The sequence below is a fragment of the Canis aureus genome, chromosome 25 (assembly GCF_053574225.1).
Source record: "Canis aureus isolate CA01 chromosome 25, VMU_Caureus_v.1.0, whole genome shotgun sequence".
Classification (NCBI taxonomy): Eukaryota; Metazoa; Chordata; class Mammalia; order Carnivora; family Canidae; genus Canis; species Canis aureus.
The window spans coordinates 32,567,609-32,581,206 of NC_135635.1; the positions used below are offsets into that span (position 1 = coordinate 32,567,609).

The following is a 13,598-nucleotide window of genomic DNA, read 5'->3' on the forward strand; positions in this document are numbered from 1 at the left end:
GATGAACATAACAATCACAGGAACTTACTGAGCCCTTACCATGCACTCTTACCTAACTGCTTTATGATAGGCATGGATGTGATTATCCTATTTTTAATGCATAAGAAAACAGAGGCTTAGCAAGCTTATAAATAAATGTCTAGATTTTTTTATTGAGTTTAATGTTTTTTTTCTGACATGAGTTCAAATCAGAATAACTTACTGATTTGTATTTGGGCTGGGCAATGGGGAGCAGGATATCGGAAGACGGGAAGAAAGTGAGGTCATGGCATTTACTTAATATACACATTTAAATACATAAAAAACATATATAGGTATATACAAATATCATTTAAATTTAAAGCATCATTTATTATTAGCAATACATGGATTATCATGTTAAAGAAACCACAACATTCTTACCCTATACAAAGACACACGCAAAAAGTTAAATTCAAGATAAAAAGTTCTTTGACGAACATGAAAACAAGGGGATGTTGTTAGAGGATTTGGATGTTTGAACTATGTAAATGAAATACCCATAGTCAGTAGCTCCCTCTTTTGATGGTGCTTGGACACTGCCAACATTTGTCTTGAGATGTTCTTATCTACTTAGATGGTGCAGCAAGCTCTCTTCTGGGTGTCACATTTCATTCTTTAGCTATTGAGAAAGGGGAAAGCAGCCCATGATAGCTTGTAATTGGCCTCGACTATCAGCCAGGCCTTGGTGCTACTAGGAGTTGGCTTGACAGCTACACCTTGCTGTTCTGTGGAACATAACTTCATAGAACATCAACACCAGACAAGGCCATTCTGGACCATGAAAAATCAAACAAAAACAAGAATACTCTGTAATCATGTCTGAATACAAAACCACTAGCATTATCCAAATCACAAAAATGACCAAACAGCCCAATGTACATTAGCCAGATTCACCAATGACAGCTACAGTCTCACTACATTCCTTACATCTTATTTAGATGTATTAAGTTACCAAATCAGACTTACCCAACCCACAGACTTACCCAACCCACATGCAATCCTATACAAAGCCCCTACACCAATGATCACAAACTGAAACCTATAATAAATCCTAATATCCTCTCAGTGAGACACCCCACATTTCCCCACAGTATGTGTCTCCCATTCTGCAAGCAAAAATCCAACTTGCTCAACTACCAGTGTGTTCCTCGTGGTGTTTGGCTGAAGGGCATAGACAAAAATACAGATTCAGCTAAAGCTCCCACTGCTAGGACCAAGACTCTCAACTTGGTAAGACTGTGTACATCTGAGACCCCTTGTGAGTCTCTATGGATAAGGTGCCACCTGCTTAGGGCCTGGAGATAAGTTCATGCTGAATTGAGTTCCTATATTTTGTTAAAGCTTCAGTGTTGAGTTAATTTTATTTTCCTTTGAATAAAAGCTCTTGGAATTTTTTTTTTGATTGTTCACATTAGTGTTCTTCAATAAAATTGGTTTTGGTCTTCTGTTCTCTGCTTTCATTGCTTGTTGGCTTGCTTGGTATTTTGTGTTGTCCTAAGAGGCAAAGTCCATGGGAGAGTGGACATAAGTCTGATAAGTCTGCTTTCGTGCTAACCCTCGAGAGATGAAGCATTCAATTCTCTTAAGACCAGCAACCATAGGACAAACTGCTTGGGTCGCCATTTCTAAATCAGGTAAAGAGTTCGGCTTCATTCTTGTCTTTGTGTCTCAGCGGACTGGACTGGTCCATTTAGTTTTGTCTGTCTGGGCCTATGATCAGTGATGACTGGCCACTCTCCAAGTTGTGGGGACCAGAAATTACCCATTTTTAAAAACCATATTATTTTTCCTAGCCATCACAATCTAACACTGCACCTCTTCCAGGCCAATCATTTGCTTCCTTCATATTTTCTCATTTTAACAAAAATTTGTACACCTCTCTCCCTGAAAAACACAATTTCGCCAGGGATATTTTAGAGTTGCAGGTACCACCTGGGCTTTTGACATGAACAAGATAGTTCATTTGAGAAGTACTTTAAAACTGAAAGCAGATAAACCCTCATGAGCAGATCATTGGTCTGATTTGCCTTTAAAAAATAGGTAACTTAGTATAGGGCTTATCGCTCTTTTGTTTCCATACATTGGAGTTAAGCAGTATTGGCTTTTTAACTGCATGGCTTGATAAAATTATCAAGGACCCGAGTTACTATCCAAATGTGCTACCATTCTCTTTTCTGTATGTATATGTTAAAATCTGCTTTTCAACACCTAAACTTTTTTCCCTCTCCTTCTAGAGAAAACAAAGTAAAGCTTTACAGTGGTTATTTTGTATCTGCAGTAAGCCAGTTGGCTTTTCTTTTCTTTTCTTTGTGTTTGTTTTTGTTGTTCTGTTTTGTTTTGTTTTTGTTCCTCTTAACTCCATTTCCCTCCCTTGGGAAACAAACATTAGCTAATTTTAAAAAATTTCAATTTGTCCTGGTCAAATTTCTCTTGTTTTAAACATTTGAAAATACCTACACTACACTAACTGGAAAAGATATGTGCACCCCTATGTTCATTGCAGTATTATTTCCAATAGCTGAGATATGAAAAACACATAAGTGTCCATCAATAGATGAAAGAATAAAGAAAACGTGGTACATACACACACACACACACACACACATTATTCAGTCATAATGAAATCTTGCCATTTTGACAACATGGATGGACCTAGAGGGTATTATGCTAAGTGAAATATGCCAGACAAAGACAAATACTGTATGATCTCATGTATATATGGAACTTAAAAAAAAATACACACCAGGTTCATAAATACAGACCACAAATTGGTGGTTGCCAGAGCTGGGGGAGTGTATTGGGAGGGTTGGGGAAAATGGGTAAAGAGAGTCAAAGGTACAAACTTCTAGCTATAAAATAATTAAGTCATGGAGATGTAATGTACAGCATGGTAACTATAGTTAACAATACTGTATTGCATATTTGAAAGTTGCTACAAGAATAAATCTCAAAAGTTCTTATCACAAGAAAAACAATTGTAATTATGAATGGTGACAGATATTAACTACTTATACACAAATATCAAATCATCGTTATACACCTGAAAATGTTATATCAATTATGCCTCAATAAAACTTACTGTAACTTTCTACAAATGATACTTATAAGCAATATACCTTCCCTTAAGAAAGTAAATTAATTACCTAGTTAATTACATCGTTTTATGAATTAGTAAGTCATCACTGTTTCTATAACTTCTTTAAAAGTAAAACTTACTTAAATTAATAGCAAAAATTCAAATAAAATTAAAGCAGGTTAAAAAAAAACCCTATTCAACTAAATGTTATGATAATAAAGGACATATTTTTAAAGGGTTCTTTACCAACATTGTTCTCAGCTTTGTAAAACAATGCTCTTGTCACTGTATATGCCCCTGGTTTCTGTATGTGTAAAGTAAAAGCGCAAAGGGTAAAAATGTATATCCATTCCATCACCATTAGTAAGTTAAGCCAGCCTGTCAGCATTGCCTGGATAGAAAGTAATAACTTTTAAAGAACATTTTCTAATTATACAGCAAAATATAAGCAAATTAGGGGGTGTCCAGGAGTGCAGGGATCCAAGCTGTGAGAAGTCTTCAGGCCATGTCCTCCCTCCACGTCCATGGCTCCCCTTCCTCTGCCAGTCCATTAGATCTCCCATGTCCCCTCTTCAGCTGAGCTTTTTTTTTTTCGATATCTCTGCTTACACATCTATACATAGGTTCTATGCAAGTATATTCCCCCTGGATGATTTTATCCACTGCCTATTTTTAGTTTTGACTCCCAAAAGACCTTAGCCCCTAGATTCTCTCACATCCAGCTGCAGCCATCATCCTTTGACTCCTGTGCCTTGGTGTGTGCTGCCTCTCTGCCCAGAACAGTCTAGTAATGTAGGCTAACTGGCACACCTACACCTGTCTCAGGTGCCATTCTCCCCAGGAGGCTAATACAAGTGTCTCCATTCCCTGTTACTGTAACGCCCTGGGTATCTCCCTTTCTTTACAATGTAGCCTGCTATATTGTAATAATCTTTGTATTATATTATAGTCATTTTTCTGAACAGCTGGTCAGCAATCATAATAGGTTTCACACATAATATATACTCAATAAATTGTTAAACAAAAAGTTTGCATTTTTAAATTTGCGTGGCTGTACCTAAGCCATTAATCTTGAACTAGGTTGTCTGGAGGGAGGGATGCAAATCAAGGTTTTCACCTGAATGGTTAATAAGCTTTAGCTATTGATTACTCTCTTTCCTGTTATAGATTGAGTTGTGGAGTCTTGTCATTGGTAAAAGAGCCACTAAATGTTTTTTATGGCTTGCTATCAGAAAAGCCATAGGATTGCTAGAATGCCATGCTTTTCTATTTCGGTAGGTCCCATAATTATTGCAACTCACTCAAAATCCAGTTGAACATGGAAATAAGAATAATTACTATTTGCTGAGCATGTTTCTACATGGGAAACTCTAATGCCCTAATTCACATTAACTCAATGAATCCTCTGCAAAATCCACTGATATAAACTCTACTATTATGCCCACTTAATAAATAAAACTGAGGTTTAAAGAAATTGAGTAACATTTCCCAAATCATCTAATAAGGAGCAGAGTGGATGTGAACTTAAGTCTTGTTCCAGAGAGCTGGAGTCCTTAGGCACCATGTTATATGACATTGCAAGGGCATTTGTGAAGCTTGCATATAGTAAGCCAGTCATCACAAATTATGGGGACAGACTAAACCTTTTGATTCCAGGCAGGCAAAACTAAACAGACCAGTTCTCAGAGACACAAAGACAAGACTGGCCCCACAGGAAAAGCAAAGCACAAATCCTGCCCAAGTCACAGCCTGCCACATGAATGGCCTATCTTGGCAGGAAAGAGTACATGTGTCTATAAATACAACTATGGATTTTAAATGCATTAGAAAAAAATCAGAATTCATATCCCACACAGTTCTGCTCTAAGTCTTCTTCTATGTGGTCTTGTGCTTGAAGCAATACTGTCCTTTTAAATTAACAATCATATGTTGGCAAGAACTGTTTGTTCATCAAGGATCGCAGGCTGCATTGATCTTGCAGGAGGTATGCATTTTTAACTGCCAATAAATTATTCAGGTTTTAAAAACCATCCAAAACAGAAATGGTGCAACAGAAATCGTGAGAGACTGATTGAGCCTTGCAGCAGGAAAAGTATTTGAGAAGAAACAGAATCCTTAGGGCAGTGGAGATGGCGTGGGGAGGGCGCTGTCACTGTACTTAATATTTTGCCTGTTTTGCTCTTCAGGTTAACAGAGTTAGATAGACTCCTGTGATCTTCAGAGGGAAAGGAAAAATTGCTTTTTTTTTTCTTATAAATGTCTGGTGGCCCTTGTTTTTATTTTGTCACCATTTTGGGATCAATCTTTCAGGCCCCCCAAATCTTATAGGAAATTAAGACTTAAACGTCAAAACCAGCACTGGTTATCTCCATTATAGATAGATAGATAGATAGATAGATAGATAGATATAGATAGATATAGATATATCTATACATATATGCCTAATGTGTATATAAACAAACAATCTGTCCTCAAAATTGGTGTTATGACTGTTTCACATATGAAGAAGCTTTCTGTATGGAAGGTAGGAGTGGAGTAAATAGCTGTGGATATCTAGGCACCTGCCCATGGTACCCTTGGGGTCTATTGTCTCCAGAATATGGGGGCGATAATCTGACTCCTAACAGAAGTGTGTGTAGCCTGATCTTTGTATACCTCAAAAAAGATGACCATGTGGGAGAAATAATCCCAACATTCATTGCACAAACAGCAGAGAGACACAAGTGTCAATGGAAGCTGAAGGTGAATCCTTTCTCTGATATTATTTATTTGTTCATTGTTCTGCCTGTCTTCAGGTACCAAGAAAAAGAAGTGAGCTCCAAAAGAGTGGAAATCTAGTTGGCCTTATTCACAGCTGTACTCCCCCATCACCTTAATATTGTACATGGCATATTTAAAAGTTCAATAAATATTGGGGAAGAAATAAAGAAAGCCCGTGTGGGAAAAAGGGCCACCCATTACTAAGGATGAAGAAATACCATAATGTTTTTCAGGAAGACTTTAACTCTGACTCATAGGAAGGATGACTCCAAAGATGTGAGATCAGAACTGGAACCTGTCTTGTGGGCCCTGTGGGCTTTAATGAAACTTGTGGGAAAAGGTGAAATGGAAGGATCAGTTAAGGACAGAACAGGATGGCTAGTGTTTAACTTTTTAAAAGTGGATTCCTGATCTGAAATGTGTTACTGCCTGCATTTCGGTCATTTATCCTTATTTCACGTTTACTAAAGCACTGCGGTACAACTAAGCAATGCGACCCCTATCGGACTGTTGGAATGAGGTCATTACTCCAGGCCAGTGGGGGAACCTAAGAGCATTCAAGCAAGTTTTTTGTTGTTAGGAAGCAAAATCAAACTAATTACATTTCCAAAGAAGTATAGTATGATGGGGACAAGACCATCATGAGAAAATCGTTTTTAAAAAGCTCCTAAGCATAAGTAGCTCATGACTAAAGACACTGCACTGTTATGCAACATGGGTGTTGGGGGAACAAATTTACTCATGACTCATGCTTCTGTATTATACATATCACTGGATGTTCCCTTCATTTTAAAGAAATGTGCACATAAACGTGTATATTAAAATAACCTGCTATCCAAAACATGAAAACACGACAGCTACCAGGCTGAGAAAAAAAAATCTGTTGACACTGTCTACTTTTCCAAGACGGAAAGTTACTCCACCTTTTGAAAAGTACGGTCAGGGAGCCAACTTCCTGCTTGACACCAGCTAACCCCCCACTGCGTCTCCGGAACTGGGTCCTCCGGAGCAGCCCAGACAGGACAGGAGAGTGAAGGCCCTGGGAATGAGACGTACAAACAACCCCCCCGCCGCCCCCGCACGCGCACCCCACTCTGCCCCTCCTTTGCTTTAAGGCGAGAGGGGATCCCAGCTCTGCCCACCTCCAGCCCGTGCGCCCCCCGCGGTCCCGCTCATCCGCCCACAAAACACCTCGGGGGTGCGGACCCAAGTAGTCCACAAGCGGCTGAAACCGACCCCCCAGTACCTGCTCCAGAGGTCTCCTGGTCGCCCCCCGGGTCATCCGGAGGGTCCCCGACACTACATAGCTCTCTCGACCACACGATTTTCACCGACTTTATTGGCCTCGGACTCCGCGGGCCCCCTGCCACCCACCTCCCCACTAGATCGCGCCAGCCTTCCAGGACATCGAGTATATTGGGGGGAAAAAAAAAAAAAAAGAATACTGCGGGGTGGCCATGAAAAGAGCCCTTGCTGGGGAAGCCAGCTCCCCTGTGGCGGCGTCAGGGTCACTTGCTCTTCGCCTTTTGACTCTCGGTCTTCTTGGGCAGCAGCACGGCCTGGATGTTGGGCAGGACGCCGCCCTGCGCGATGGTGACTTTCCCCAGCAGCTTGTTGAGCTCCTCGTCGTTGCGGATGGCGAGTTGCAGGTGGCGCGGGATGATCCTGGTCTTCTTGTTGTCACGAGCGGCATTGCCGGCCAACTCCAGGATCTCAGCCGTCAGGTACTCCAGCACCGCCGCCAGGTACACGGGCGCCCCGGCGCCCACTCGCTCCGCGTAGTTACCTTTGCGCAGCAGCCTGTGCACTCGGCCCACCGGGAACTGCAGGCCCGCGCGGGAGGACCGGGACTTGGCCTTTGCCCGCACTTTGCCGCCCTGCTTTCCGCGACCAGACATGGTTACCTCCTCGCCTACAACTCCTGCGAGGGCGGGAGACACAGCCGCGGGGTCTGAGCGAGTGGCTCACTGCAACGTACCCCGCCGGAACTGCCTCTGCCACTTTGCTGACACTGGGCAGCGCCTTCCCATTGGACGCAGCGACATCTGGGGCTCTGGGACCAATGACAAGCAGGCTCCGCTCCCAACCAGCGCTCCGGGCAGAGGCACCTCCTTCTCCAGCTCTGTCCAGTCAAAGGAGCAAACTCCCAGCCCTCATTTACAAAGCCTCTCCTATGAATGCCCGGGACCCCAGCGCCCCGCATCCGGAGCCTCCGTTGACTTCACCGGCTCCTGAGGTTTCAGGGTCCAAGTTCGCTCCTAGGAAAAGGACGTCTTAAGAATTAAGGAACCACGGTTAAGAAACTGCAAACTCAAATAAATAAATAAATAAATAAATAAATAAATAAATAAATAAAATAAATCAAACTTAAAATTAAAAAAAAAAAGAAAAGAAAGAAACTGCAAACTCCGGAAGAGCTACCCCGTACAAGTATAAAGCACTCAAGCGACCAAAGCCTCAAGCACCTGAGGCCGCAAGTTGAGCCCCACTTCCTTCCCCACGGTGCCCTGCCCGCGAGGCGGATTTCCTCGCACCGTACAGTACAGCAGCATCCTAGCAGCTAGTTAACCTGACTCCACACACCGCGCTTGGGGGGGGGGGGGGGGGGGAGGGGCAACAGTGCCCCCTCTGCCTGCCATTTCTCTAAACCAGCGCCTGTCTCCTGCAAGCCCAGATGCTCCCTTTGCCCAGCAGTGTGGAGAGCTGGCTCCGAAAGGTGCCTGGGACTGGCCACCTGAACTTTCTCAACCAGACCAAATGACACGGGGCTCCCCGCGTGCCCTGCCGCTCCCAGGTTGCCAGTATTCGCTTCTGCGGAACTAGAGCGCTGCACTAGACGCGAATGCTTTCTTCACAGACTGCAGAACAAGCTCGCGTAGCCAGAACTCAACGTCTCTTGTGTTCGACGTTGTGAGCCTGAAAAGTCTCTGGATGCCAGGGGGAGGATGCAGGATCAGTCTCTGAGACACAAAGTCTGGGCCTTGGCTTCCTCCTTATTGATCACTGCGGGGCTGACCATGTTCTCCACGGAGACTCGGAGCCCCGAGGTAAATAAGGTCGCCTAAGACATTGTGGTGGCACTCGGTGGTCCCTTTTTCCAGCTCTCTACTGCCCCTGCGGCGCTCAGAGGTCATGAAAAAGACAAAAGGAAGAATAGTAGCAACCGTCCTTACCTAAATTGCAGAGCCAGAGCATTTGGAACAAAGTAAGGTTGTTTTTGTTTTGTTTTTTAAGATTCATTTATTTATTCAAGAGAGAGACACAGAGAGACAGGCAGAGACATAGGCAGAGGGAGAAGCAGGGTCCCCTGCAGGGAGCCAGATACGGTACTGGATCCCAGTACCCCAGGATCTCGACCTAAGCCAAAGGCAGATACTCAGCCACTGAGCTGCCCAGGTTTAAAAGTAAAATTAAAAAAAAAAAAAAAAAAAGTAAAATTTACCCTCCCACCATCCTAATAAATACTTCATTTCAATGAAATCACATTTTCAGTGATTTTTGTACATGCCTTACTGCCTAGAAAAATGATTAGCCTATGTATAGTAGGAACTCAACAAACGTCTTTAGAGTTGAGAAACAGCATATTGTCATAATTAAGTCATCCTGGAGCCAGATTGCCTTGGTCCAAATGCAGGCTCTACCACACTTACCAGCTGACCTTGGATAAGCTCTGTATCTATCCCAAAATGTAATTTTGAAGATTAAATACTTTAGTAAGCATCTAGTAACTGCTAGATAAACTGAATAAATGACATACAAATGTCTGATGCAGTTATTAACATGTTTCTGACATGAGCTTTGTAAATTTTAAATTTTTGCTATCAAAGAAAACTTTTAACAATTATTTTTACTATTATTTTGGACACTTTTTCCTTTTATTTTTGTAAACAAGAAGGATTTCTAACTTGAAAATGTTCTAGGGGCACCTGGGTGGCTCAGTGGTTGAGCGTCAGCCTTTAGCTCAGGTGGTGATCCTGGGGTCCTGGGTGGAGTCCTGCATGGGGCTTCCCACAGGTAGCCTGCTTCTCCCTCTGCCTATATCTCTGCCGCTCTCTCTCTGTCTCTCATGAATAAATAAATAAAAATCTTTAAAAAAAAAAAAGAAAATGTTCTAACCATGACTTTTTAGTCTTAATAAATATAATCAATTTACGCTTTATTAGAATTCTGATCTCTTCCAGATCTGATAGACTTTTTTCTTCTTCCCTGTGAGTCAAAGATGAAAAATCACGTAGTACAATATGACTATTTAGGATTCTTTGTAGCCATACAAACAGTATTCTGGGGGCTTTATTATTATTTTTTTTTTAGAGTTACTTATTTTAGAGAGCACACATGTGGGTGGGCAAATGAATGGAGGAGCAGGGTGCCTGGAGAGGGACAGATGGACTCCCTGCTGAAGGTGAAAGTTGGGTCTCCATCTCACTTCCCTGAGATTATGACCTAACTGAAATCAAGAGTGGGAGGCTTAACCAACTCAGCCACCCAAGCACCCTTCTGAGGACTCTTTTATCTTTGTTTTTTAAAAACTCTATTTATTTATTTGAGAGAGAGCAGAGGGAGAGGGACAAGCAGACTCCCCGCTGAGAGAGGAGTCTGATGTGGAACTGGATCCCAGGACTGTGGGATGACAACTGGAGCCAAAGGCAGACACTAAATGGAATAAGCCACCCAGGCTCCCCTCTTTAATAAAGGAGGACTTTCTGTGTTGTGCAGATGGGTAAGGATGGGTAAATTATAAGCATTTACACACATATAAATATTAACTATAAAACTTTTCTGGAAAGGCTTATCTTTCAGGCCTCCTGCCAGGGAGCAGAATTTAGTAATATTCCCTCCTTCAGATGTTAAGTGCCTGAGAAAGAGTTACGAATCATCCTCTAAATACCGGTGCCTTTTATTGCAGTAAACCGTTTTGGGAAGACAGAGTCCTGTAACCTAGAACGGTGACATTACTGAAAGTTTCATTTTTGTTCAGGGGTTCTCTTAAAAAAGGATGGAGAGCCTCCTAATGGGTGATTTGCAATACAAATCACTCTTCAAAGCTACCGTGGAGGCATCTATTATTTTAAGAGCTTTGAATTTGTAAGGAGATGTGAGAACCTCGGGTTTGAATGCAGTGAGAAGAAGTTTACAATATTTCATCTAAATTACCATAGAAATCGTTACTTGGTTGCAAAGCAAATATGCACGGGTTTGGGGGAATGGGGGTGCACACAGGAGGCCAGATAATCTGCAAATGGCGCACAAGCCGCTGAAAGGGAAAAAAGTCTGGGAGAGGGGAGGGAGGAAGGAGTAAGGTTAGACTTTTTAAAATAATTTTAATTCTCTGCGGGGGTCACAAAAAGAGAAAAAGAGATGTATTAAAAAATCTCCTCTCCCTCCCACTACTGACTGAAGATCCACAGATGAAAGAAAAGGTGTAAAACAATTGCTTTGAAATCCAACAAGATGTCACGCATTTCTGGTTACTATTTATTTTCATATTAGTCTAGGAATGGTATTGTGAAGAGAAGCGATCCTTTTGAAAAATAATTAGAATTCGCGCGCGAGATGGGGGTGGGAGGCGATGGGAGGGAGGGGAGAGAGGAAACGAGCGCGCATAGGATCTGGCTTCTTTTGATTTAGGGGTTGACAAAACGCAATATACATTCCAGTGACTTTTCCCTCCATTTTACGGCAAAAATTAAAAAGTTTCTCCCAGAAAGCACAAAAAAAAAAAAAAAAAAAAAATCAGTCTTGTCCCGCTTACGGCTCCCTCGCTGGCCATTGGAAGGACAAAAGTCTCCTGGGGCCTCGAGCCCCGCCCACTTCCTTGAGGTTTTCAAACAGGTCCGCTACCAGGAAATATAAGCCGCGGTCTGCACAGCCCCGAACGCCAGCTGCCTGCTCCTCGGCCCTCGGCTGCTCCCGAGCTGCCAGAATGTCCGGGCGCGGGAAAGGCGGCAAAGGGCTGGGCAAGGGAGGCGCCAAGCGCCACCGGAAGGTCCTGCGGGACAACATCCAGGGCATCACGAAGCCCGCCATCCGCCGGCTTGCCCGCCGAGGCGGGGTGAAGCGCATTTCTGGGCTCATCTACGAGGAGACCCGCGGGGTGCTCAAGGTGTTCCTGGAGAACGTGATCCGCGACGCGGTGACCTACACGGAGCACGCCAAGCGCAAGACGGTCACCGCCATGGACGTGGTCTACGCGCTCAAGCGCCAGGGCCGCACCCTGTACGGCTTCGGCGGCTGAGCCGCGTCTGCCGCTCCCCTCCAGACTCCTAAAGGCCCTTTTAAGGGCCCCCAGAACGTCAGGGAAAGAGCTGGCACCTGTAGTTGCTGCGCGGGGGTAGGGGCGCTCGAGCACGCCCTGCCTTGGGCCGTGGAAGCTCCCGCCCCGGGCTGCGGGCGGCCGCGGGCTGCAGGCGGCGGGCTCGGGGCTCCGCAGGGGGAGGTGTGAGCGGCAGGACTCGGCATGGGGACCCAGCGCCGCTCGCAGGGGACGTAGCCTGGAAAGTGCGGCGCCACGTAGAGACCACGCTCCCCTGTGCGCACGCAGACTGGGCTCCTGTCTTGGCTCCGGGTTGCATTTGGGGTAAGAGGGAATTCCCAGACCACGAGCGCTGGTGGGTAGCGCAGGGCTTCCACGGAGCCGCGGGCTCGGTCCCTGAGCCTATATAAGGGCTCCTATGCAAATTAGGACTAGCAGATGCTGCCTCCGATTGGATGGGAAGGTCGCGCGTCAGAGGGGGCGGCTCCTCGCGTGGCCCGGGCCCTTAGAAGGCGGGAGCGGGCTGGCGCGGAAAGTGCCGCGTCCTGGCCCAGTGCTGCGCTCCGGGGTGCTGCCGAACGCGAATATTTTGTCTTTGCTGACGTTTGAGTAGGAGGTGACCCGAGTTCAGACGCTAAATGAAGGAGGCGAAGGCGGGGCCTAGCGCGCGGCCTCTGCAGGCGGGGGGAGCGTACCCGCACGAGTCCCCGGCGGCGGCGCTCGAACCCCTGCCCGCGGAGGTCCAGGAGCGCGCTCGCGGTGCGGCGGCCGCGCGGGGCAGCATCCTGCTGCTGCTCAGGAGACCGTGTCGTGGGACCCGGTCGCAGCTGAGCTGCCCGTGGGGCCGTAGGCGGGAGAAACTCGAAAATGCTGTGGGCGAGATAGCTGCGCGGTCGCGGGTCCTGCCCAGCGCTCTGCCCAGGCGCCTGCCGGCAGGGGCCCCAGCGGGCGAGGCGGGAACCGAGCTCCGAAATGTCTAGCATTCCTTCAGCCGAGGCTGACCTACCGTTTACTGGGGGTCAGGCACTCCGGGACACTTTACGTTCCATTGCTGCGTTTGATTGTCTAGCAAACTTATGCAGTATTATTACTACTTTACAGACAAAGAAACTGGTCATGGGGGTGTAAACTGGAGGCAGGATTTGATCCCAACCCTGTTGGATACCGCACCCTTTGACCGCAGCCCTTCTGTGACACTGCTTCTGCCATGGAGACCTCTTGGCCCTTTTGCTGAGCTTTCACGTCCAAGTACTTTCCCCTATTCCATAAAGACTCCATTCCATAAAGTGTGTTTGTGATTCTAGTATTAATTAACTCTCTAGGGCAGTGAGACCGTCCCAGAAGCTCTGCTTTCTTTTAATCCAAGTGAAAAAACTCAGATGCTTTAAAAAGAAACAGCAAAATCTGGCACACTTTTGTGCCTCTCTATTTGTTGAATGTGAATAAGTGAATTTGAGTAGATGGATAGATGGATAATGTACCTATTAA

At 45.0% G+C, this 13,598-nt stretch overlaps 2 protein-coding genes across 2 annotated transcripts; one reads left to right on the forward strand and one right to left on the reverse strand.

Moving 5' to 3' along the window:
- Positions 1-7,176: 7,176 nt before the first annotated feature.
- Positions 7,177-7,885, reverse strand: H2AJ (H2A.J histone). Its single transcript, XM_077870981.1, has one exon. The coding sequence runs from the start codon at positions 7,753-7,755 to the stop codon at positions 7,366-7,368; it is 390 nt and encodes a 129-aa protein (XP_077727107.1). The 5' UTR covers positions 7,756-7,885; the 3' UTR covers positions 7,177-7,365.
- Positions 7,886-11,715: 3,830 nt separating this feature from the next.
- H4C16 (H4 histone 16) lies at positions 11,716-12,762 on the forward strand. Its single transcript, XM_077870982.1, has one exon. It carries the CDS (start codon positions 11,781-11,783, stop codon positions 12,090-12,092), a length of 312 nt encoding a protein of 103 aa, XP_077727108.1. The 5' UTR covers positions 11,716-11,780; the 3' UTR covers positions 12,093-12,762.
- Positions 12,763-13,598: the final 836 nt, after the last annotated feature.

Bases quoted from the DNA above. Each gene is read 5' to 3' on its own strand.
- H2AJ (XM_077870981.1), bottom strand. From the start codon at position 7,755: ATGTCTGGTCGCGGAAAGCAGGGCGGCAAAGTGCGGGCAAAGGCCAAG.
- H4C16 (XM_077870982.1), top strand. From the start codon at position 11,781: ATGTCCGGGCGCGGGAAAGGCGGCAAAGGGCTGGGCAAGGGAGGCGCC.